This window comes from Lissotriton helveticus, chromosome 3_1, assembly GCF_964261635.1.
Source record: "Lissotriton helveticus chromosome 3_1, aLisHel1.1, whole genome shotgun sequence".
NCBI lineage: Eukaryota > Metazoa > Chordata > Amphibia > Caudata > Salamandridae > Lissotriton > Lissotriton helveticus.
This window is the reverse complement of record NC_136061.1, coordinates 568018711-568043295: the sequence shown is the minus strand read 5'-3', so window position 1 is coordinate 568043295 and position 24585 is coordinate 568018711. Positions and strand designations below refer to the sequence as shown.

At 43.1% G+C, this 24585-nt stretch overlaps 1 protein-coding gene across 2 annotated transcripts in view; it reads left to right on the top strand.

The window, feature by feature from the left end:
- Positions 1 to 24585, top strand: part of SATB2 (SATB homeobox 2) — a 387952-nt gene that overhangs the window by 270305 nt on the left and 93062 nt on the right. For both annotated transcript variants that reach the window (XM_078680507.1, XM_078680508.1), the window contains one exon: positions 7098 to 7253. In XM_078680507.1, coding sequence (XP_078536633.1) covers positions 7098 to 7253 — 156 coding nt within the window. The remainder of the gene's footprint in view (positions 1 to 7097; positions 7254 to 24585) is intronic.

Genomic DNA, 24585 nt, shown 5'->3' with positions numbered 1-24585 from the left:
ATGCAAGGAACCGACGCATCGGTTTCCCTGCAAACCTTTTCTTTAACTTGCGTGACTCATCCAAAGGTACTTTGTGAGAAACATGTCGCATTTACCATCTAAAGTGTACTGAGTTATTTCTACCATCTTAAAGTAATTTTCTTAATACTGTATTGTGGATTTTTGTCATTGTGGTCTTATGTTAAGTCTATATAAAGAATACTTATTTTTATAAAACCTGGGTTGTGTCCATTTGTAGTGTTTTCACTGTATTACTTTATGTGTTCCCAAATGCTTCACACATTGCCTCTGAGATAAGCCTTCCTGTTCGTGCCAAGTTACCACAGGGTTGAGCGGGGGTTATTTTAGAAGTGTAGCCCTCTTACTCTGACTAGAAGCAAGGGTCCCTATTTGGACAAAGGTGCAAACCATTGCTAAAAAGAGCCCCCCAGTTCTAACAATATTCATATGTTTGCTTGTTGCCCTGGATTAAGTGGCTTTTGGGAGCGTTTGCAGAGAGTAATCTCTGGAATCATGAGCAGCCATAGTAAGGTATTCCCGCTTTTGATTTTATCTGGTATGAACACCCAGTCAAACCAGTGTGTATTACTTAGGCAGAAGCGCCTTCTTTTCCACATCTTGTATGCAAGGAGCAAGATCTGAATTAACTGGCCCACGTCCTCCCCACCCACTCTCAGTAGTTGGCTAAAATCAGTGGATAGAGTTTGTAAACTGGATCTGAACAGCAAGAGAAGCAGGAAGATGGAAGAACTTTGGATATTGTATACTAGTTGGAGGGAGAGAGTAATCCTGACTTCTTGCAGTCCGACGATTAAGCCTATCATGGCGTTTCTATTCAGGTTAAGAGTGATTTTCCTACAAACCGGTATTTGGCATTTGGAATGTAGGTGGCATTTTTGTAGGATTCGGTATTTTACCGAATCGGTAACTTAAGGAATCGGTAAATTACCGATTTCTTAACATACCGATTCGGTAAATTACCGAATCCGTAATGTAGAGGGCACTCAAGTGAGTGCATTCCTCAGTTAAGGATTCGTTATTTACCACCAACTATTTACCGATTCGGTAATTCCCATTCATTCCTTTGGGCCTCTAGGCCCATAGGCCCTTAGGAATGAATGGGAATTACCGATTTGGCAAATACCGAATCGGTAAATACCGAATTTTACCGATTTGGAAAAATTTACCGAAAAATTACCTACATACTATTTACCTATTCTTAAATATCGAATCGGTAAAATTCGGTATTTAAGAATCGGTAAATAGTATTTACCTACATCTGGCCCTTTGTAACATAATTTAGAATGATCTTATCATTAATTCCTAGTGTCCCTTTATCAACGTGCTTATTTATGTACAATAACAATAACAATAACAATACACTTTCTCCCTGCCTGGGATTTCTAGGCCATTCACTGCTCCCAGCACCAATAAGCACAGTATTCACAGGGTGGCTTTGCAATGACGGCACCGGAAGCTGGGCATAGACTTTGTTTGACTAGCAGTTTGAGACCTGGGTACATTATGCATAGACTTTGACAATGATCTACTTTACACCCAGGAGACTATTCAAAAACTAACCCAAATTACAGGTGACCTGCAAATATTTGGGCATCTCTTTTACCATGATAGTTGACTTCAGCCCACATTGATATTATGTGTCAGGCCCCAAAATGGTTGGGCTAAAGCACCCCTCTTTGCCTTCCCCCCCTGTATTACCGCCTCATGCCCAGTTACAAACTTTGCACTCACAAACAAAACACAATGTTTGTACATGTCCTCAGGATGGTAAAAATAAAAGGATGGCTGCTGTTTGCAATGCAGAAGCTAGCCTTTCTACGATATTTACAGCACTATGAGCATAATATAAATTATATAGTAGTTTAAGAGAAAGTACTAAGGTATTTAAATGATTTCTATAGCATTTAGAAAAATAGTTTCCATATTAACGCCCACATTTTCAAAACGAAAATATGACAGATCCCTTTCAACTTGGACTGTCTACCTATTCATCACAAAATAGAAAGGTGTGTTATCCCCAGTTCTCTGCACTGTACAGAAAAAAACATTACGAGGTTTAAAAACATCCATATTGTGATTTCATAAATGAAATAAAGACTGAAGTAGTCGATGCACACCAACTCATCTAAAGGCCAAACTGACCTGAATTGAAGCATATGGACATGCAATCCACAAGAGTCAATCAAATATATTCTTAGGACAACAGGTCTAATGAATGTACAAATATACAAGTCCTACTAGAATTCAAAGTTCAAAGTGCAGGTTATTACTACAGTCCAGCGTGACTAAAATTAAACATTCCTCCACATTGCCTCACAGATTCAATTTTATAATCACAACCACGACTGTTAAGTAATAATATTACTCTTGTGTTCATTGAGTTTTCGTCTGTCACCTGGCAACATGTAACATGATGTTATATTACCATTGAAGGGTTCTGGTGGCATAAACAGAAGGGCAAGTGGTTCTTTAGTGTCACATGGAAGCCACGATTTGAACATAGCACAGTATACATCTGTTACTCATTGTTTTTTTTTTTAAATATTATATACATTTAAAACGATCTGGTGACATAAAGCATGTGCACATTATTATTATAACATCCACAAGAGCTGGGTATTGCAGCTAATAAACTCGGCATTGAAAGCCATCTTGCATAAGCCTTCTTTAGAGAAGCCATTGTTTTATTCTCTGGGTGTTCTCGTTCTTCCTTGAAACAATTGCTGAAGAGCCCACATACCACATCTCGTCTCCATTATGTAGAACTAGAGATCCCTGTCACCTTGCACACATAGCACCTCTCTTTAATCCATAATATCCTTGAATGCAGGCTCACTGCATTCAATGTTTCCTGGGCGTTTATTCACGTATTCTTTCTGTGTGTTTTGTATTATCATTATCTGCTTTGTACAAGTCCACGCTGTTTCAGGGTGAACCATTGGGTGCCTGTGGGCGGGTTTCTCTGAATTCAGGGCTCTAGGGGCATATGCTCAGTAGATAAAATAAGTAACTTGATTGGGAGTTTGTGAATTCTTTAATGGAGGCAAAGCAGACAAAATGCACTAGGGCACAGACAATTATTGTGCTTCGAAACAGGGCTGGTTGTGTGGTGTGTACTGGAGCCCCCAGAAGTGAACAATAATACTTACAAAATGCTGTGAAATTAAATCCAAGCAGTGAATATTGAAGGACAGGTGAGCACATTGGCTCAGAAGACTTTACCTTTAATCATCCTCAAGGACAAGTCTTTCATGATTCTCAAGGGCCCATGTTTTAGGGTCCGAGTTTCTTTGCAGCACCTTTTGAATAGGCTCTTCTTTCCTTGGCACCCCAGACTCCTGAACTCCTGGTGTGTCCCTGGGTGACCAGCAATATTTCTGCTCCTGACATTATTTGATTGCATTTTAGATGCTTCATATAGCGCCAACATGCTGCCTCTAGGCTGCTTCATTGCTATAAAGAACATGGTAAACACACGGTAGTGCAACAAACAATAATGGAATTTGAAAAATACTGGCAGTTATAAGAAGTATAGGGTGAATCCAACATAAAAGTATCAACGGTTGTGAGTAGGAAATTGATCTAAGAACATGCGTCCTTTGGTAATCAGAAGCCATCGCAACTTTCCCGAGAAACACAAAAAGGGTTGGGATGTAAAGCCCACCCACGATCAGGTCCACCACCTTTCTCTTTCCTCCTTTAAAGCCTAATTGGGACAGTTTCACAAATATTTTCCAGGTATTTGCACTAACACAGCTTGAGATAATGTGCATTTTTGCAGCTGCTCAGAATCACAAACGAAATTTGTGTAACTATACACAAAACGTGCTGGATATCTGTCATTGGCTTTTCTCATATGCATGTGGCCCACAATCAAAGCCTGCATTTGGGCAAGGCAGAAAATGTAAGGATCAGCTTTGTTCACAGACCCATATTCTCCGTAGCCCATGTAATGCATGAGCGGTGGAGGGCCTGTCTATACTCCTTCCGTAATTTAGGGATGACAGTTTAAGAGTAAGCACTGATGTGTACTGTTACTTAAGGCCTATGCATGCCAGTGTGGTTCCATTAGTGGGTGGGAGTGTGGTGATATGAGCGGGCCTCCTTCACCATGTTCATGTGGTGCACGGGGTCAAGTGCATAGCAGCGCGCCTATTGGCACAGCAAGGGTGTCACGGGTCCCAAAGCAAGCAGGTAGAATGTGCCTGTGTGTCCCCAGTAACATATTTAAATACATCCACAATTGAGGCGCAGGAGGTTTCTCACACCCTTGGGCCCTGGTGACACTGCACCCGCTGACTTATCTATAGCTACACTCCTGATTGAGTCTCAGACATGTACCTACAGTTTTGTTGTGCATAGTTGGGTGGAAAAGAGTTGAATCTGCACTCAGTTCGCAGTCCTCGCCTGCCAGGCTTTATCCTGTCCCAAAATCCAAATCTGGACTCTACGGTTTTTCTTGGTTTACTCTAAATCTGTTGCCAAAAAAAAGCTGCTGGTTTCCAATAGGCATTTTACTTGCAAATGTTCAGCCTCATATTTGTGAGTGGTTCAGAATAATGCTGTTTGTTGCACGCCTCACTGCCCGAAATTGGTGAATTTTCAGCAGAAATGTGTGGTAACACCACTTTCGCCTATAATTCCCATTTCAAGGGCACATCCAGTGATGGTAAATTGCATGCACAGGATTACACAACTTGATCAAATCTGGAATATGAGTTCAAAAATTTGGTTTCCTGATACTACAATTTCTGTGGTAACCACTAGACCTCTGTCCAGCAGGAGGTGTAAGATTTCACCCCGAGATATTCACTTACTGTGTGTGCCCCGAACATCAGGTTGGTCTTTCACTGCTTCCTGGACAGAGGGGGTGTTTTCGTCACGCTTACAGTGGGGTTAGGAGTATTGGAACGAAAATGCTGCCTTTTGTCCTTCATTTGTCATGGAAGCTGACGTGGGGAAATCATTCAATTAACAGGAGCCTGGCAGAATACTTAAAATAACAATATGCGTTTAGGAAAATCAAGGCTGCGAGCGAGGGGGCTCCCGGAGCCGCTCTATCGAATGAAGCGGTGCCTTTTCATTTTCACTGATTTCCTCGGTGGGATGCGGTGACCGGCGCTTCCGGATCATGGTAATAACCGCTGCCGCCCGTGCGTACTCGGATGACACGCGCCACGCTTTAATAGACATCGAGGAAAGCTCGAGGGACTGCATTAAAGTCAGTAATAATTTATTATTCAGGGACCTCCACCCATTTACTAGACTTATTTCATTCAAAATTGATTATTTCCGTTCAGCTTTACCTTTTGTGCGAGTGAAGATGATTTTAATAATATGGAGAGTAAAAGCAAATGTGAAAATTATCCAACGCAATGCGCTGTGGAAAAGTAATGCTCCCGATGATCGATCACTTATCACTCACATCTACCTTAATATAGGGTGGGTGCGTTCTAGTGCCGTAATCAATTTAAAAGGCGTGGAATTGCAAAATATTGTACAGATTATTTTCTTCAAATATTCTATACCCAAAAAGAGGTCACGGTATGATGTCACGGTTAAACCAACATTCAGAACGAAATAATGAATAATAGTCAAAGCTCTTGAACAAAGACCCAGAGCTGAGGGGAAGGGGCCCGATGGTCAAAGTTTTGACTTGTTTCTTCTAGAAATCATCAGCTCAGTCATGCCCTGGTTTAATTCAAGCAAGTTGGTTTTCGTCAAGGACACATGACCTACAGAGACAGAGTGAAAGAAGAAGATGAAAGAATAGGTCATGTACACCTGAAGGTTGACAACCCACTGTATTTATTGTATATAAGTAGTTTTGCTATATCCCAAGACATGCTTCCATATTATGGAAGATAAGCGTGCACTCCAGTGGTGCGTGAAGTCTTTATTAGGAAATATAAAAAAAATGGACAATTACGACCACCTCCACACATTGACTATTAAGGGTTTTTTCACAAGACAAGTGCTTGCCTGTAGTACTCTAGAGGCTGTGCATGAGGTAAGGAAAGATGATCCCGGTTGAGATTGGAGTAGAGCTCAATTTTCAGATTATGTCATTGTACCAAATCAGAGACTGGAGGATCTACCAGGATCCTTTATGGATAACTGATGAGGTGCTGCCTCTTTTTAGTATTGTTGGCAGAGATGTAGAAAAGAAAGAATAAACACTCCTAAAGATAGCATATGATAGTATAGAAAGGACAAACAATATTAGCGAAAGTGATGATCATCAGTGACTTCTCAATTCATTAGTTTAGGTTTGATATGAACAGGATAAGGAACCCTGGTAGTGCCTTGTGTAAAATGAAGGAAGACAACACTGTCTGATACCCCCAAACCCTGCCAGTTGTAGATGGCTTGAAAGGCATTAATTGTCACTAATGATAAATGCTTTAGAAAATCTGATGAGAGCACAACACAAACCCTGCTAATGTCTGTTGTCTATTACCAGTTTTCTAAAAGTATCAATAACATGATAGACTAGATCAGAGTAATCAAAGCAGAGCAGCAGTTTTCAGTGATGTAATGTAGGGCAAGAGAATAACTGCATAACTAAGAGGCCTAAAATGGGCAGCAGTTCATTGGCCAGTTTGTGGGTACATCTCAAGAATGACTAATTTGCTTCCAGTGAACGAGTTGAGTTGTCAGATTGATCTAGAGGTAGTGGCTGGAAAGATCACCCTGCAGTCTTGAAAACTTTAAAGAATGCTTGGAAGTTGAATGCATCTTTCTACTGTTAAATTTGTAGGTAGTATAAGCAAATAAATCCAGACTATGAGAGGTCCACATTGTAATCCAATCTCTTTCAGTAAACATACTCAGGAACATAAGCAAAATAGGTGAACCAGACCTGATTAGATCACCTCCCATTGCTTGTACGGTGGAAGTCCTACACCTTTTGCCTCTTCTGACACCTATTATATAATGAGTAAGAAGTTCCCCACTTTGGAGACCTTAGTTTCATTTTGGCTCTGGGCAACGGGGAATTCTATCGTATTTTCTGTGGATACGTCTGTGATGGACATCAACCCTATTTTTTACATTTGCCTTTTTTTTCTTTGTAGCCTAAAACCTCAACACCAACAGCTGAACTGCCCATCAAGGTGGAAGGGGGCAATCTGAACATCACATCTGCCATTTATGATGAGATACAGCAGGAGATGAAGCGGGCCAAGGTGTCCCAAGCACTGTTTGCCAAAGTGGCTGCTAACAAAAGCCAGGTGAGTGTGATTCAGTAGCTAACATCAGTCCTTTGGCAAGAAAAGCTGTGAAGTCATCGCCTGGAAGAAGGGGCTTGTAGCATCCTGCTACAAGAAATACAGACACAAGTACTCATGTGAACTGGAGCTTTATTCACTACCTCTTACCCCTGGATTGTCCCTACTCTAACTGTCCCTGGTTCCTGTTCTCCGGCTCCTCCTGTTCCTGCTCCTCCCTCTGACTCCACCCCCCAACCACTAGACTACATCCCACAATGCTACATCTCCCCCTTTCTTAACAAAATGAGCTTAATGTCCTCAGTGTTCGTAGTTCTTCAATCCACCACACGGGTCGGCGGACAGCCTGTTCTTCAAGCCTCAGTAGTGTTGAATCCGCGGTGGGCTTGACTTTGGTCAATCTTCCGGTTGTCTTAGTCGGGGCATTCTTGATCACGTTGTGTGTGAACTGTCTGCTCTCACATTCCGCAGTCAGCATGTCTCCTTCCAGTGGTGTAGCTACTGTTAGTTCAGATGCTCGATCTCTTTCATGAGTGACTAATGTTCTGGTCCTCTTCCGAGTACCCGCATCTGCTTTTACTTCCGTTTGTCTTGCCCTGTTGAGGGCAACACTGTCCTCCAATTCAGGGTCATGCATATCAGACAGTATGGTGCTATCTGATGAGACTGTCTTGGCTTGATTCGATGATTCATTCACAGCCTCGGGTTGTCTGGCAGACTCGTGAGCCGTCTGTGCATAGGCATGTTTCTCTCTCATCTGATGATCACTCTCTACTGACGCGTCCGGTTTTCCTTGCGGAGTGACTGGCTGGCCCTTTCCCGTCCGGTGACCAGGGTCCACTGTCTCTGTTTTCCCTCTGTAGGTCCTTTGAGTCAGCCTCGCGGACCCCTTCAGGGGTGACGGTGTCTGATCTGTGTCCAGATATACTTGTGACTGACATGACGGGTTGTCTTGTGGCATGACTGAGTGGTCAGAGTCCTTGGTGTGTGACGTGTTGCTCTTGATGTGAAGGGTGTCTTCTGGTTCCATGGTGCGTTTGAGTGGTTGACGCCATGACTGTTGTTGGGACCATGACTCGGTCAATTCTCGGGATTGAACAGATGAGCACTCTGGGTCAGAGAAGTCTCTTGTCGACTTCCAAGATCGGACAGACGTGCTCTCTGAACCAGAGGAGTTCCTGGCCATAAACGTGTTTTCTAGGTCAGAGAAGTCTTTTGTCGACTTCCAGGATCGAACGGACGCGCTCTCTGAATCAGAGGAGTTCCTGGCCATACTCCTTTTGAAGCGTTCCTTTGAGGGTGTATCGGGTGCTGGATGTCTGAAATAAGTGGGCCATGACGCGTTGTTTGGTGACTCAGGGTTGTCTTTAAAACGATTCTCCGGGCGCCTTCGTCGACTTGTCTTTGGCATTGTTTCATCCGAGAAGTTGTTCAGCAACCACGTGCTTGTTCTTTGTGTTTGCTCTTGAGATTTTCCATCTTTGCCTTTCTCACATGTCAACGACGTCTTCTCAGTTTCTTCGTTGTCCCCGGTGTCATTGATGCGTTGGTCTTTTCCTGTTCGTTGTTGGGGAGGGTCGGTTCGTCTTATGCGACCTATTTCTTCTTCACACTTACTTGGTGCTCGGATACCCATGATGTGGGTGTGATGTGTTCTCCTACTGGATGATGTTCCTTCAGACTCATCTTCACAACTTGACGAAGAGTGTTCCTGCGCCGACTTCCAGTTTTGACCATTTTGAGCTTTCCTTCTATAGTTTGTCTTCCTTACTCTCTTGTTGTGTAAGTTGCCATCTTGTCCAGGGGTGCGATCTGTCCCACTGGACGCTCCCCCCTCGTCAGACTTTGAATGACATCCTGAGGGTGAAGAACTTCTTGAGGTTGTCCTTTGACTGATTGACTCGGAGTATTTCTTGTCACTGTGTCTCTCCCGTTGGCCAGACTTTGGATGATACCCTGAGAGTGAAGAACTCCTTGAGGTTGTCCTTTGACTGATTGACTCAGAGTACTCCTTGTCATTGTGTCTTTCCCGTTACCTTTTCATTGGTCTGCCTTCCCTCTCTCTATTTTTTGTTTTGTCTGTTTTCCGAGTTTCATCTGTCCGGGCGACTTGATAATTTGCCTTCAGATTCGGGTCCCTTGATTTGTCTCTTGCCTTGACGTGCATTCCAATTTTAGCCTTCCTGATTACTTCTTCTAGCGACCACTGTCCTCGCAAGATCTTGAGCTTTGTGTCGGGGTTTGCGCAGCCTTCAATTATCCGGAGTCGAACTGCGTCCTCATCCGTAAAGGTGTTGAAGTGGCAGCCTTGTACCAGGTTTTTCAACCGATTGATGAAAGTAGGCAGTGGTTCACCTGGTTCCTGCCGGGCTGTGTTGAAAGCGATGCGCTCTCGATCCACTTCTGCTTGTGCTGAGAGGCGGGCACATAGCTTCTCTTGGAGTCTTTTATAGATGTCTGTGTCTTCCTCGGAAAATGTTTTGATTGGGCATCGGCCCTCTGGGCCCACCAAATGGAGGAGCAGCATGAGACATTTTCTCTCTCTTTGTTCACCATTGGCGTCCAGGAAATCACTCAATGTGGCCAGCCATTGGTTTCGTTTGAGACATAGACTCCAGGTGTCCGTCGGCACCCCTGGGGGTGGTGCTTCAAAGCAGGGATCGAACCTTTGTGTTGTTTCTTCCCCCGCCATGATGGAGGAAAGGTTTCGTCTACTACCGTCGCAGGATTGTTCACTTTGCCTCCAGTCTTATTTGCTGACCTTCTTCGCCTGAGATTCTGTGTCTAGTCGTCTCCTTCGATGTTAGGAAGGTTCGCCACTCCAGGGTGACTACTGTGTTCTGTCCGCCCTTAGCGCGACTGTCTCGGTAGGCTTCAATGAGCGAGGCTTGAATTTCATGATTTCGAAATTGAGTGGACTTGGATTTCTGGAGTTCAGGCGTGCTACCACTCAGCAACCTGTGCGTGACTCGTGGCTTCCTTTCTTTAGAGTCGTATGTTAGCTGCAGGTGATTGAGGGCTCTTTCACGATGACGCCTGACACATTTGGCGTCTTATTCATTCATGTATCTCTTCTGGACTAGCACAGGTCTTCCACTCCCTTTTCTGATGAGAGAAGGCTTCCTCACTGCTTGTGTTTGTCGCATTCACAGTTTGTGCAGACTTGAGCTTGTTTTCAGCGCGTTTCTTGTACTTGCCAGTGTTCGCTATGTTTGTTGACCCTTGGCTCCTTTCACGTCACGTTGCTCATTCGCATTCATTGATTACATTTGATGCGTTCTTCGCTGATTTGGAACTGTCTTCTGCAGTTCGGTCCTCCTCTGGTCGTACTCAACGTTATCTTTGTTAATCTCGGGCACTCGCTTAGGCTTATGCATCTGCTTCTTTGCAATTACCAGTGTGTGGTTTTTCACATTTACTAATACTTGTTGCTTTACGTATACCAATGCTTGTTCTCTCGCATTTGCCAATGCTTGTTGTACTATTTCTCTCCTTGCCTTTATCAATGCTTGTCTTCTTAGATTGCTTCTTGCATTTGCATGTGCTTGTTTGTCGTCTTTTCAGCGCTTTATTATTCTTCACTTGCATTCGCCAATGCTTGTTTGCATGCGTCAATGCTTGTTTCGTTACAGTCACCAATGCTTGCTTCATTTACAGTTGCCAATGTTTATTTTGATCCAATCTGCCAATGCTTGTTTCTTTCCCATTGCCTGACTTCAAAATGGCCGCCGTTGCATTGCACAGGGTTGTCCTTCTTAGACGCCTGACTCTAAGATGGCCGCCGTCACTGCAGGCACACACGAGGCTAGCTCTCCAGGCTCATCCACTCGGGGCATTCAAGACTCACCGGCGGTCGGCTTCTGGGGCAGTCCACGCCAGGATTCACTCCTCCACGGTCACCATGGACAACAGGTGAGATCGGGGTGGGCTCCCGGCTCGCCTTCGCAGTTCCCGGTCGTCTTCGCCGATGACCTCCCAAACCTCACGCATCGGATGTCTCCCGGGCTCGGATTTCAGCGCTCGCAGCAGCGCTTGCTGGCGGCACGTTGTGGACGCCGTCCACACTGCAGGGACACTCTTCTCACCGCTCTGGGCACTTCACAGGGTCGGAGTAGGCTCCCGATCCCTGCACACAGGCTCTCCACACCGGGCACACGCTTCCAGCGGGAGGCTATTTTTTTAGCGCGCAGTTTGGCGCTCGTTTCTTCTATCTCCAGGCGGCAACCAGCAGCGTTTTCAGAGCTGCTCGGGCAGGGCGTCTTCTCAGCGCTTTGGGTTCAGTGGGGCTGGCATCTATCCCATCCTCGTCGCCAGTTGTAGCATCCTGCTACAAGAAATACAGACACAAGTACTCATGTGAACTGGAGCTTTATTCACTACCTCTTACCCCTGCATTGTCCCTACTCTAACTGTCCCTGGTTCCTGTTCTCCGGCTCCTCCTGTTCCTGCTCCTCCCTCTGACTCCACCCCCCAACCACTAGACTACATCCCACAATGCTACATCGCTGGTACCTAAGAAGACACAATCTGTAATGACAGTCCAATCTATTATCTGAACTTTTGTCGAGGAAAGAGAGGAGTGGATTGGAGGCTGTCCCAGCGATTAAGTTTCTTCATCACATATATCACAAGGGAGCAGTGAACGTGTAAACCCATGAAAATCAGGAGGATGACGTTTCTTGGGGTCATGTGTATCATGAGGTTTGGGTATTGCAGACCCAGATGAGATGTGGTTTGCAGCTTAAAAGTAGAATGTTGAGGGTTGTTTATCTAAAGGTTCGTCTGAAGGGAGTGCCTGTAGCTGAGTGATCTGCACATAGTGTTTGAAGATCATTCTCTGCTCAGCCATAACATCTATCTCTTATGTAGTGTTCCTGGCGGGAGTCTTCCAGTCCAGTGAAGAGTAATGCCATCGATTTCTTACATTGTATCAAGGGTGCAGTACCTTGAAAGGACCGGAGAAAGGTCAGCTGTCTGAGTGGTGGAATTTATTCCCACATTTTGGGAAGTGACCATCAGGTGCTCAAGCCAGACATCGGGACTGTGTTTAATTGTCTTGTTTGTTGAAATTGATTCAACATGTGAGGAGCAATGAATCTATAATCTGCCTAAAGAGAGGATTTTGATGCCTGTTTAAGGACTAATATCCTCCCAGGGTATATCAGCTTGCACTCTGGAAGGAGGATTTGACGTATCCAACTCTTTGAAGAAAAAGCATGGGCACTTAAAGGGAATGCAGTGTTGAAGTGTGAGGGAGTTCTAGGACAGCCAATAATGAGCGCGTTTCGGTAGTGCAGTCAGAAGGGAACAGAGGCCTCCGCCACAGTTGGAAATCCAAGTCATTTTCAGTTTTTTCAGTTTCTTAAGTGTGTCACAAAACGACCAGTCACTTTTGTAATGTGGCGCCAAAGTTAAGCCACTCACGAGCCAAAGAATAGTATCACGAGCCAAAGAATGGTACCTTAAACTCTTCAGCATACACATACAACCAAACACCATGTGGCACTGGGCAAAACCTAGTGGGATTTATACCTGCTAAATACACGAAGTCTTTGCATGCATACTCTCAGTTTGGCGACTTAGAACATCGAAAGACTTTCCACTCTGTAATTGATGACATATGTGGAAAATCTAGCATAAATCTAAGATGAAAAAAACCCACTGCAATTAATATCATAAAAGTATCCTATTTTCGTCCTCCCAAAACAGGTAAAAACCTCAAAACTTTAATGGACGCGTTAATTAGGAGTTTAGCAAAGGTTGCTATTGACACTTTCGGCACCAAGAGGCATTAGTACCTGGCTAGTAAAATGTGTATTCTGAATAAGGAATTTCCTACTAATGATGTTATATGAGCCTATGCCATTTCAAGCCTCGTAACAAAATAGGTACTGTGATGCACTGCCTAGAAACGCCAAGCCCTCGAGGATGCTCACTTTATTGCTGCTCTTTTTGTGGTCTGGCAGGTGGTCTGTTACCTTCATTCCCTTCACTCACTGGTTGTTTGAAGTGTACTTCACACTTGTATCAGCCCACAGGTGTATTGCAGTTTTCAATGTTGAGCAAGTGATTGGCAAAACTAAGTAGTCCATCTCCAGGATTACAGCTGGGCAATCCATGGCTCCTAAATAAGGTGCAGTCGCTGGCAGTAGTTGTCAAGCACCACCTGGTATGTGCTGTGCCGCTGCAGTGTGTTTCCAAGAAGCAGAAAGTTACACCAGTGATAAGCCACCTGTCACCAAACACCCTGACAATGCCAGCTATATACAGTTTTATGGACAAATGGCAGCCAGCTTAGAATGGAGTTTTTGAAGGAAGATATTGAAAGCCTCCTTCTAAGATAGCTGCCAAGTATCCATAAATTGTAGCGAGTTCTCAGTGACAGGGCGCCAGGGTGCACTGAGGAAACTTGCCCGGGCGAGGAGAGGCTTCTGACTTCCTCTGAATCCAATGCTTGCAGACCAGTGCATGCTTTCTTATGCTTGATGTGATCCCAGTTCCACCTGCCGCTGCTAGCATTACATAAGCAAAGTGTGGCAGAAGGTGGGAGCAGGAGGCTCTGGGAGCATGGCCATGTGTATCTGCTCACTCCACCTCTGAAGCTTTGCGACCCACTTTAACTCCCCCGAACACAGAACTGCATGGATTTTGATGGTGCACACATTGCCTTTACACATGGTGGGGGTATAGACTGATGCCACGTTCATACACACTGGCTCACTTGGTGGGTTGCTGGCAAGTGTAAAGACAATAGCTCTTGCTTTCTGGGGCTAAAACATGAAAACATACTGTCACTTCCTATTTGCATGTGCTATTACATGTTAACTTTTCCATATGCACAAGTTCCATCCTATGGCTCTCTGCACTGGCTGTCTGTCGAGAGGAAAGGCATTGGGTATCATGCATAAGTCCTTTGGCGAACAAGAAAATTAATTTCTAGCCAGCAATTTCACATGCTACTTTCCACTCAGCTTGCATTGACCAAGAAATGAGTGGCTCCAGATAAAGCCAGAGTATGCGACAATACACAAATGTGGCTATGTGTGTAGAACCAGATGCTACACGTTTTACAATACACAAAGGTGTCTCTTCCTTATTCAGTACTAGCTGCTATACTTTCCAGAATCCACAAAGGTGGCTGCTCTGTATTCAGTACTAGATGCTGTGCTTTCCAGAATAAACACATTTGGCTGCTCTGTATTTAGTACTCAGTGCTACTGATGCAGCTATTTATGATATATTTGCGTAGGTTCGAACCGTCTAAAATCCTCAGGCTGTCTAGTCAGTAATCAGTCTGAACAAGACGTTTTGCTATGCATTTTCATTGTAACATTGTTTGGACATGCACAAACTACTTATCCCTTATAGCTGATCTCTGATTTCAACAGCACCAAGAGGCACATTTCTGGCAACTGTGGCCTTTAAACCGTAATTTAATATTACATTTTTTTTTTAATCTCAGAGATGTATAAAGTCCTGTCTCACTAGAAGGGGCCTCTTTGAGTGTCTAGCATTTTTCTTGAAATGAAGAAAACAGCCCCAATGTTATTAAAGTTCAGTGAAACAAAGTATGTCACAGCAAGGGGATAAACTATACCAGCGTACACTAAACCGTTTAAACATGATGGAAAGTCTAACCCTCTGGGATAAACCCATTCACTGTAATGTAAGACTGAAAAGAAACATTCTCTGTGATCATCTGAATACTACACCATCTCCTGCATTCGTGTAACAAGGGATTTCCCTTTATAATGAAGCCTGAAAATATTTACTGAGAACCCCCAACAATTTAGTATTGGTTATTCTGAACAGAAGCTGAAAATAAGATCATAATTGAAAGACTTTGGTCCACTATACTCTCTCTGTTTGCAAACCACGATGTACAAATCTCACAACAACTGGTTTATAAACAGGGATGCAATTTTGTGATGTGATCCATGTACTTAGAGTCCACATCGCAGTTGAACCATTCACATGGGGGTTGTGAAATGACCTGTCAAATGGTCAAATTGATATTAACTAGGCAGATCACTATTTGTGGGCCACTTTGATTGCCTTCAAATGCAAGGGTGGTGGTCTGCAAGGAACCATACACCGCCATGCCTGCATTTGCCTTCCCAAACGGGAAACGTGTTCAAGCCGGTCTCTATTGAAGGAAAAAAGTTCTTTAAAAATATTTCTAATTTTGAAAGACATCGGGGATCAGGCACTGTCTGATTCCCCAGTGCCACCCCAAACGATGCTTAAAGGGGAAGATCTCCTCAAGGGACAACATGCAGACGCCACCCACCTTGAGGTGTTGCTGTCTCATCAGTGGTTTGTGACTGCAATTGTGGTTGCCAATCATTGATACATGTTTGTGACTTATTAGGAGATGCTTCGTTCATGCTCCTCCTAATTATGACTTATTACTTCCAGCAAACCCTTTTTGTGAGTCAGTTTCCACTATACAGAAGTAGTGGTATTGATTTGAAAACACTTGTGGTCCCAAAACCTGCGATGCACAGAGTTTGTGATATCAAAATGTTTTTGTTCATCAGGACTATTGCCTCATCAAGCATTACATTGTTAAGCACAATTTCAGACACTGGTTAGGCATAATGTGCCATTGTTCGGACTGCACATATATACTTTTATGTGTCTTATTATACCGTTAATGCCCAGCGATATTTGAAATGTTTTATAATTGGTCTTAATGCTACTATCTTAGAAACAAATAAGTTGGTCATTGGTTTTGTTTTTAAAGTTCTCTGTGTTTTAATAATTTGTAAACCAAGGTGGACCAGCCATCACACGGTTTATATTCTATTGCATAAAGCAGCCACTTGCCACATATTATTAGAATATTGTAATATTACAAGTATATTGCAAGTTACCAAAGTGTTCCGTGACCTGAAGGAACAAGGCTTAAAGCAGATTTCCTTTACAAAGCGACTGTAGTCCAAAGTGGTTTGCAATGTCTTTATCCTGGTGATCGAGGAAATGTATTCCTTTTAGTACCTGGTAACATAAGCATCTTTCCCTAAGCTCTCTTGAAATCTTGTTCTTAAGCAGCTTATGAAACAGATACTATTTTGTAGGTGTATCGAATATGTGTGAATCTGTATTGTAAAAAAAAAATGCACAAATAAACATTGCTACTGTCTGAAAAATATATTTGAAGTAACTAAACATATTACATTTAAAAGTATCCCAGACAGAAGATTTGGAAACATGCAGACAGAATCCTGCTTTCATGTAATGAACTGCAGCAGTGAAATGAAAAACAAAACAAAGTGCACGAATCTCTCATCAGCCAATGATCGTAATCTCTAAGGGTAAAGTTGTCTAAGGGAAATAGTGGAAAATCGACTTCCCTCTTTTGCTGCTTTAACTTGCAATTATAAATCAGCTCAGTGACCTACCGTTCACACTGCCTGCTGGCTCTGACAGGGCCATTGCAACATCACTCAACTTTAATAATTTATCACAACAGAGTAGCTATCTCACTATCTTATCACCGTTGAGTAGTAATGTCACGACTAGACTTTAATGAGAGCATTAGAGATAGGACTTCATACTTTTATTATACTTTTAATTGTATTATATTTCCATTGCTGAATCACACACGCACAATGTCCTAAGTGGAAAGAGTGTGGTTAAAATCAATGTTCTGAAATGAGTCATGGGTCTTTCAATGTGATATGGTGAACTTGGCTCGCTCACAAGCGTTAACACAAATGACACACAGAGTGCATGTGTTCTCACTTTCACAGAATGAGATGTGAAAGGCTACTGGTTTCTCTTGCTGACACTCCTGATCCTTCTTTTAAGCTTTAGTTACCCTAGCTGAGGTTTACAATTTACATTGAAATTACACTGACTTCCCCAGACTTCTTTATCTGAGATACACCTTCCATTTTCTCTTGGAGGTGGCGCATGTCACGCCATGTAAGTCCAGTTATGTAGGAACATTTCATCCATATTTTTCCAGATGCGAAGTATTTTTTCTTGTTCCTGATCAGTGATAGACTCTGATATAGTTTGGGAACGTTGCTCTTAAATGACACATGATCAATTCATCATATTCAAAGGCACAGCATTGCCTTTTTAGTCAATATTTTGTGTTTCCTATTCTCTTCTGACTCAGAATTGACTTCTTACTTCACATTTCCTTCTTTCCTTGGGGTCAGAATTAAGAGATGTCTTCTGCTCTCCTTAGACCCCATTCCTAAAATTGAATGCGGGTGACTCTCCCATTTTTTATTTCTGACTTCTTTTCCTGATGTCATGTAAAAGGCACACACACTATCCAATCAGCGTCTTCCCTTTCCCTACCTCATATTTGTGTCTACCTTAATTCAATTACGACTGATTAAGGTTCTGCTCCGGAGTCAGAGTATTTGTTCTGCGAATCCACTATCCAGGCTCCCCTGCTAATTGAGCAAAGGCTGAGTTTACAAGCCATCCTGCATGCGCCTGGCTTTCTTTCTCTCCCCAGTAGGGTGATGGCATGGTTTGATACTCTTGACTGCAAGCTGAGTTCTAGGCCAGAAACCACCCACATACATTGTGCCTCTGCCTGCTAAGCAGTGGCGGCTTGCCAAGGGAGTGCTGCGGGGGCGGTGGGGTGGGGCAGGGGAGGGGCAAGGTGGGGGGTAGTGGAGTCCGACATACGACAGACAGAGTTGGCGATGCATGCGCAAGGTAAATTGTTTTATTCATTTAATTACTTACTTTACTCCTGTCCGTCGTATGTCAGACTCCACTGGCCCCCTGCCCACCCCTGCCCCGCCTCACCGTCCTGCAGCCCTCCCTCAGCAAGCAGCAACTGCTGCTAAGTGATTTACTATCTGCTGATTTTGCAGAGTCCACTCCTGCCGAACATTGTCTTCAAGGCACTCCTGAAAATATGCAGTGTGTGGACCCCGATGCCTGCTACATCACACTAAATGGCTAGCACTCTCAGTGTCAATCTCAAGAGAGAAGAAGGGATTGACAGTGAGCTGTGCAGTGTGGAAACATGTTCCTGGCTATATAGGTACTTAAAGCCAGTGGTGCCTACAAGGGGAACATCCTTTGCAACGCAACTGTTACAACGAAGTGCCTTTACGACACAACCATTACAACGCAACTTTTACAACGACTTGCACTGGGGGGCGCTCTAGGATAAGGAATAGTTTCCAACACCTTCCCTACTATCCACGGGGACTGGAGTTGGATTAGTAAATTAAACTATTCACTATCCAGCGCCCCCCAACGTAAGTCGTTGTAAAAGTTGCGTTGTAAAACTTGCATCGTAAAGGCATGCGTTGTAATAGCATGCGTTGTAACGTCATACATCCGCCTACAAGCGCACAGAAGTATTGGTAGTGAATTGTTCTGCATGTTCTAATCCTGGTAATCCCTGACGCTCTAGCCTCTCTGAAGTTAAGGACCTTGACAGGGGTGTTGTGAATCTATGCTCTACACTGTGTGCTGGAAGAGATAGCTAATGGTGACTGTTAGCTGTGGTGTTGGGTATCCTTTGGTAACAGAGTGTTTACTGTGACATAGTGTGACATAGTCATAGTTCCACTATGGAACAATGTGGGGACAGTTGTTGGGAGAGTCCATGCTATAACAACCTGTACATGCTCTTCTCCTTAACTACCAAATAAACGTGAGCTTTACCTGTTACTTGGAGTCTTCATTCCTACAATTTGGCGCCGATCTGAGGACTGACATACACCCATCAATGAACAGCATAGTTCTAGCTGTAATTTCGCCTTTAGCGTGTGAGTCACATTTGGAGCCCCAGAAGTACCTGAGCCTCAGTAGTGCCAGAGTTCTTCCGTGGGCATGTAGTGACCAGAAGTCTGTTCTGTTTGCAGGAAAAGTGGCTGGTTGGTGTAGGGGGATAGGAAACTTTAAACTGCGTGCACCATTGAGCCGTTGGCCTAGCGTGAGCCATACAAGCATCCTCCTAGCAGTATACGTCATTGCAAGCCAGTGCATGATACTGATGTTTGACGCTGCACATCAGCAGCCTTCTTAGAAGCAGGATTTTAGACATGTGGCATTTCATGCTGGTGGTCATCTTAGGAAGAGTTGCATTTATGTGTATTAGTTGCATTAAAGTTAGAGCTCATCAGACAGCAGTGCCTCACACTTCAGCTTCTGTCAGCATCTCACACTTCAGCATCCATCAACACCTTACGTTTCAATATTTTTTCAGAGGAAGCAGAGCAAATCAGAACCAATCACAGACTATGTGTCAGCACTCAAAGAGTTAGCACTTTCTTGTGAGTTTGATGCGCAGCATGATGAGTTGTTCCATCATCAGATCATCATGCACACCAATGATTCAAACTTACAGGAAAGATTATGGGTAAATGGTGATTCTTCTTTAAAAGAGATAATTGGTTTTGCAAAAAAAGAGCACTTTTCGAGAGATGTGTCAAAGCTGCCACCAATACATCCTCGAAATTTGACTGTAAAGATAAAGGGAACTTTTCGTGATAAGAATTTGAGTTGTTTCAGGTGTGGCAGCAAAGACCTATCTTGCAAAAGATAAGAGCTATCCCACATTCAGGTCAAAATGTTTGTTCTGTGGGATTGTGGGACAATATGCAAAGGTTTGTAGGAAGAATAGCAGGATAGTGCATAGTGTAAGACTAATCTCAGAAAGGATAGACTCTGATCACTCTGATGAGGACAATGACATTGAGGCCGAGGATGTATTGTGTGTGGATTGTCCTGTACTAAATTTGGATATGTGTGCAAATGACTATAGGGGGTGTCAACATTGCTACTGTGGCATATTCAGGGTTACCCTATACTATTGTGAACAAGAGGGTGTGGAAGGAAAAATGAGTCCCAGCTTTGCGTGACCAGTTGTTAGAAACTGATACACATCTTGTTACATTCACAGGAAGGAGGATTCCTTTGTTGATGTACAGAATATTAACTTCTAAATTTAAAGGCAGGCATACTTTGAGCAAATTGTATGTCGCTAATGTTGGACCCTCCATTCTGAGATGGGTGGTTTAAAAGGTCTTGAATATCAACTCGAATCTGAATGGTGCTGATCAAGTACTCTTTTTAGAGGAGTCTGAGCAAGCACTCGTAAAGAAGTTGAATGAAGATTTCCCTGAAGTGTTCTCAAGTAGGGTTGGCAAATTAGTACATTTTGTACACAAAATTGTGTTAAAACAGGGTGTGGTTCCACAGTGTCGTAAAGTGAAGAACATACCATTTGGTGTTAGGGATGGGGTTGCTGGTGAATTGGAAATGTTACAAAGTAGAGGTATTATTTAACTGATTGAAAGTGCTGAGTGGTTTGCATCATTAGTGGTAGCCAGGAAAGTGAATGGTAAGATTAGACTGGGTATAGATCTTAGAGATCTTATCATAAAAATTATTGTTGTGGACTAATTTCCAGTGCACAGCACAATGTGGATTCTAGATTACACTTCGAAGAGGAAAAAATTACTAGCTTAGGAAGAACTGTTGTGCGTCCAGCAAAGTTAAAAGATTTTGTGGTAGGTTAATAGTGGTGTTCATTTATTTTATAACTTTATCATAGCTACGCAATGTAATTCCATGGCAGCAGTGAAATATTTTGTAAAAATTGTACAATATTATACATAACTATGCTGTTTATTGCATTACTTAAGAGTTATGTCGTTCTTTAAGATATGAGTTGACATTTTGCGTTATGATCCTTATGTTTGTCTTTTTTGTTATGTAAAGGAGAGGTGTGTGGTGTAGGGTATCCTATGGTTACAAAGTGTTTACTGTGACACAGTTTGACCTAGTTATAGTTCGCCTATGTGGGGACAGTTGGTGGGAGACTCCACGCTGTAATGACCTGTACTTGTTCTTCTCCTTACTACCAAATAAACATGAGCTTTACCTGTTACTTAGAGTCTTCTTTCCAAGAGTAGCTGCAGACTCCGAAGGATTTCTGGGAAGACATGGGATGGGCAGCTAGGAGATTAAGATAGTTTGTCACACTTGCATTCCTCCATCTGCAGCTGCACCGTGAAATGGTGCAGATAATGTGGCGGCTCGCAGCAATGAATCTGGGAACACAGCTACTACGATTCCAACTGATGTCCATTAAAAAAAAAGTCCTTCCTACAGTTCACCATAGCCAAATTATGAGAGGTGGAAAGCAGTGCCAACCTGTCCAAGGGCAACGCAGCCCTAGCAGGCAGGTCAGCACGATGGATGTGTTCCGAGCAGGTTTTCAACGTTAGATCCATCATTTCAATGCAATATTTCCCTTCACTTTCTCCAGACTGTAAATGTAGTTGTGGGTGTATAGAAGTTGTATAAGGACCACTAAAACAGCCAGAGTGCTGATTTTCTACCTACTGCTGGCACAGAGCACTGTGTGATCTCCACTGCATGCTTGGTACTATTGACCTCTGTTTGTCTTAAAGGTGTTTTTATTACTTTTAATGTTTTCACTTGAAATGTTTGCTTGATACAGAGTGTTGCCAAGACTGACCTTTACATGTCCTAGCCGTGCTCTTGTAAGCAGAGTGTTGTCAGCCAATTGTCTGTCCAACTTTTCCCAATACTCCTACACTGTGTGCACTGACAGTGAGTGAGGGGCTCAGTAGTTGTGCATTAAAGTGGGGATTCTTGGTGCCTACTTATTTGGTGCATCATTCTGACACTTCTTCAAGAAGTCTATTATGTCATTAATGTGTGAGCAGAATAATGTAGGGGCCAGTAATGTCACTGCCTTTCACCTCTTGCTGTAGTGATTCGTTCAGTGAGCTTCCCATGTGTTCCCACCTTACTTTTACTTAGATCCCACAATGGAGGCGTATTAAGATATTTAAGAGCAATTTGGTCAAACCTAGTTTCTCAGGACATCCAAAAACGAATTTTCTAGGTACATGTCTACTAAGACTATATAAAGGTGGTCTTTCCTCAAAGAGGTATACTTGCAGCATAAGGCGTGGAAGCTGAATTCCTGAACAATTGTGCTTGTTTTCAATCTAAATCCAACTTGTAGATTAGTAAGGATGTGATTGTCATCCATCCATTCCTGCATTTTCAGTCGGAATACTTGTCATGTAGAACTGCAGATAAGCAATATACTGTAGTGGGGATTTGGTTCACTTCCTCCCTGAAATGAAAACAAAAACACCAACAAAATGGCACTGATGTATGTATGAAAAAATGAAGATCTCTCCAGGAATCCTGCATGAGCAGAAACTTTACACCATGATTTTGGCATCAAAGTCTCACTGTGCTAAAGTGCTAAATGGTGTTCCATCCTATATGGCCTTCAGTATTTGTGAGCAATGTGATGTATTTTGTGGCCTTTAGAAAACCAGTGTCTCATTACAGCAGAAAACCTGATGGTAACTGATCCAATGTTTAACTTAAACGATTTGGTAACTATTCTAAATGATGTATATTTGTGGGTCTTGTCAGAAAGAAAAGCTGTTTGTTGTTGAAGGATTGCTGTGGACAATGCCAATACTTACGGGGGTTTTGGAGCAGAAAACCTGATGGTAACTGATCCAATGTTTAACTTAAACGATTTGGTAACTATTCTAAATGATGTATATTTGTGGGTCTTGTCAGAAAGAAAAGCTGTTTGTTGTTGAAGGATTGCTGTGGACAATGCCAATACTTACGGGGGTTTTGGAGCAACCCATTGCTTAACATCGTGTGGCTTTGTTGTCAATCTTGTTTGTATTTTTTTAAATTTTATTTTATTCATTTGTAGAGCACATGGTTACACCATTGGTGTCCCCCCGCGCTGAGACAAATCCAGATGAAAGAGACCGCTATGCTTACGTGGCTCTTACGCTGTCCCTCCTCCGTTTTTGAGAACAGCCATGTCTTCAGCTGTCTACAGATTTAACTTTCGCTAAATTCTGTTCTTAAGGTGATTGGCAGGGTGTTCCAGATTTTGGCTGCTATGTACCTGAAAGAGCGAGCCCCCATGCGGGCTTTGAATATTCTTGGGACATTCACTAAAGCCATGTCCATGGATCTCAGATTTCGTCCTAGGGTATATTTAGTCAGGAGTGGTTGCAGGTATCTAGGGCCTTTGTGTGAGAGGACGCGATGGCAATAGCACAGGGCCTTGAACATGGCTCTCTTCTCCACTGGTAGCCAGTGTAAGGTGGCCAGGGCTTTCTTAGAATTAGTTCTCCTTGGAAGGCTGAGAACCAGGCATGCCGCAGCATTTTGGACCCTTTGTAGTTTAGCTAGGCCTTTTTTGGAAGCACCTAAATACAGAACATTACCATAACCTAGTTGTGAGGTCATTACTGCGTGTACAATGGTTTTCCTGGATTTGGATGGTAATAGATCTATGATTTTCCTCAGGGTTTTCATAGCACCATAGCACTTCCCCGCTACCTTCCGGATCTGATTGTCAAATGACAGTTTGGAGTTGAACCAGATTCCGAGATTTTTCATCGATTTTGGGTGCATGACTTGGCCAAGTACTTCTGGCCACCAAGCAGATGGGCAGATGGTAGGCGTCTTACTCACCACCAGTACCTCCATCTTATTCCCATTTAATTTGAGGCAGTGGTTTAACCAATCTCGTTATCTTGCTTCTTATTGAATTGTTTCCCTCCTCTTCTTATGTTTATTCCTTACTTGGACCATACCTTCTTTGCCATCATTTTGATTGGACAAATGCTTACATCCAAGGAACAAATGTTTTCTTTTCTATTCAGCACTCCATACAAAAGCATTTGTCTTCTTGCTATCTCACTTATGTGCTGCTTCCCCACAGAAATATCTACACGCGCTCCCTGTTGCTCCCCATGCCCTTCCTAGCTCCTTTACTGCTTCCCATTCCATCCACATCCTGCTTGAATTTCTTGCATTTTTTATTTCATTATGATTTTTCAACCCACACAGTTCCTTTGTTGCTCCCCCTCACTGCTCCTCACTACACCAATCCCCCCAGTAACTCACCAAACTCTCCCATCTCATTGAAAAACTAGGTTTATGGAGGGAGCGAAAGCTGATGGGCCACTCCTTTGTATAAAAAATACTGTTTGCCACATTTTCTATGTTTTTTATGTACTGTTCCAAGATGGACTTCCACCATCTTGGACTGGGGAGTAAAAACAAAATAGGCACCGAGTCATGACACAGGTGCACAAGTGTGGTTACACTGGAACTGCTGAGTATCATGACACATATGTATTCATGCTTGATGACGCATTTTCGTGTATGCATTATCACACTGTAATTTCTACTATTTTTGCCATTGCTGTTCGACATCAGCAATAACTATTTTTTTGCCAGCGCTGAATAGCAACAACAAAAAAGCATTACAAAAATCAAAATGTCTGCATCTACAAATCGGAAAGGCAAGACG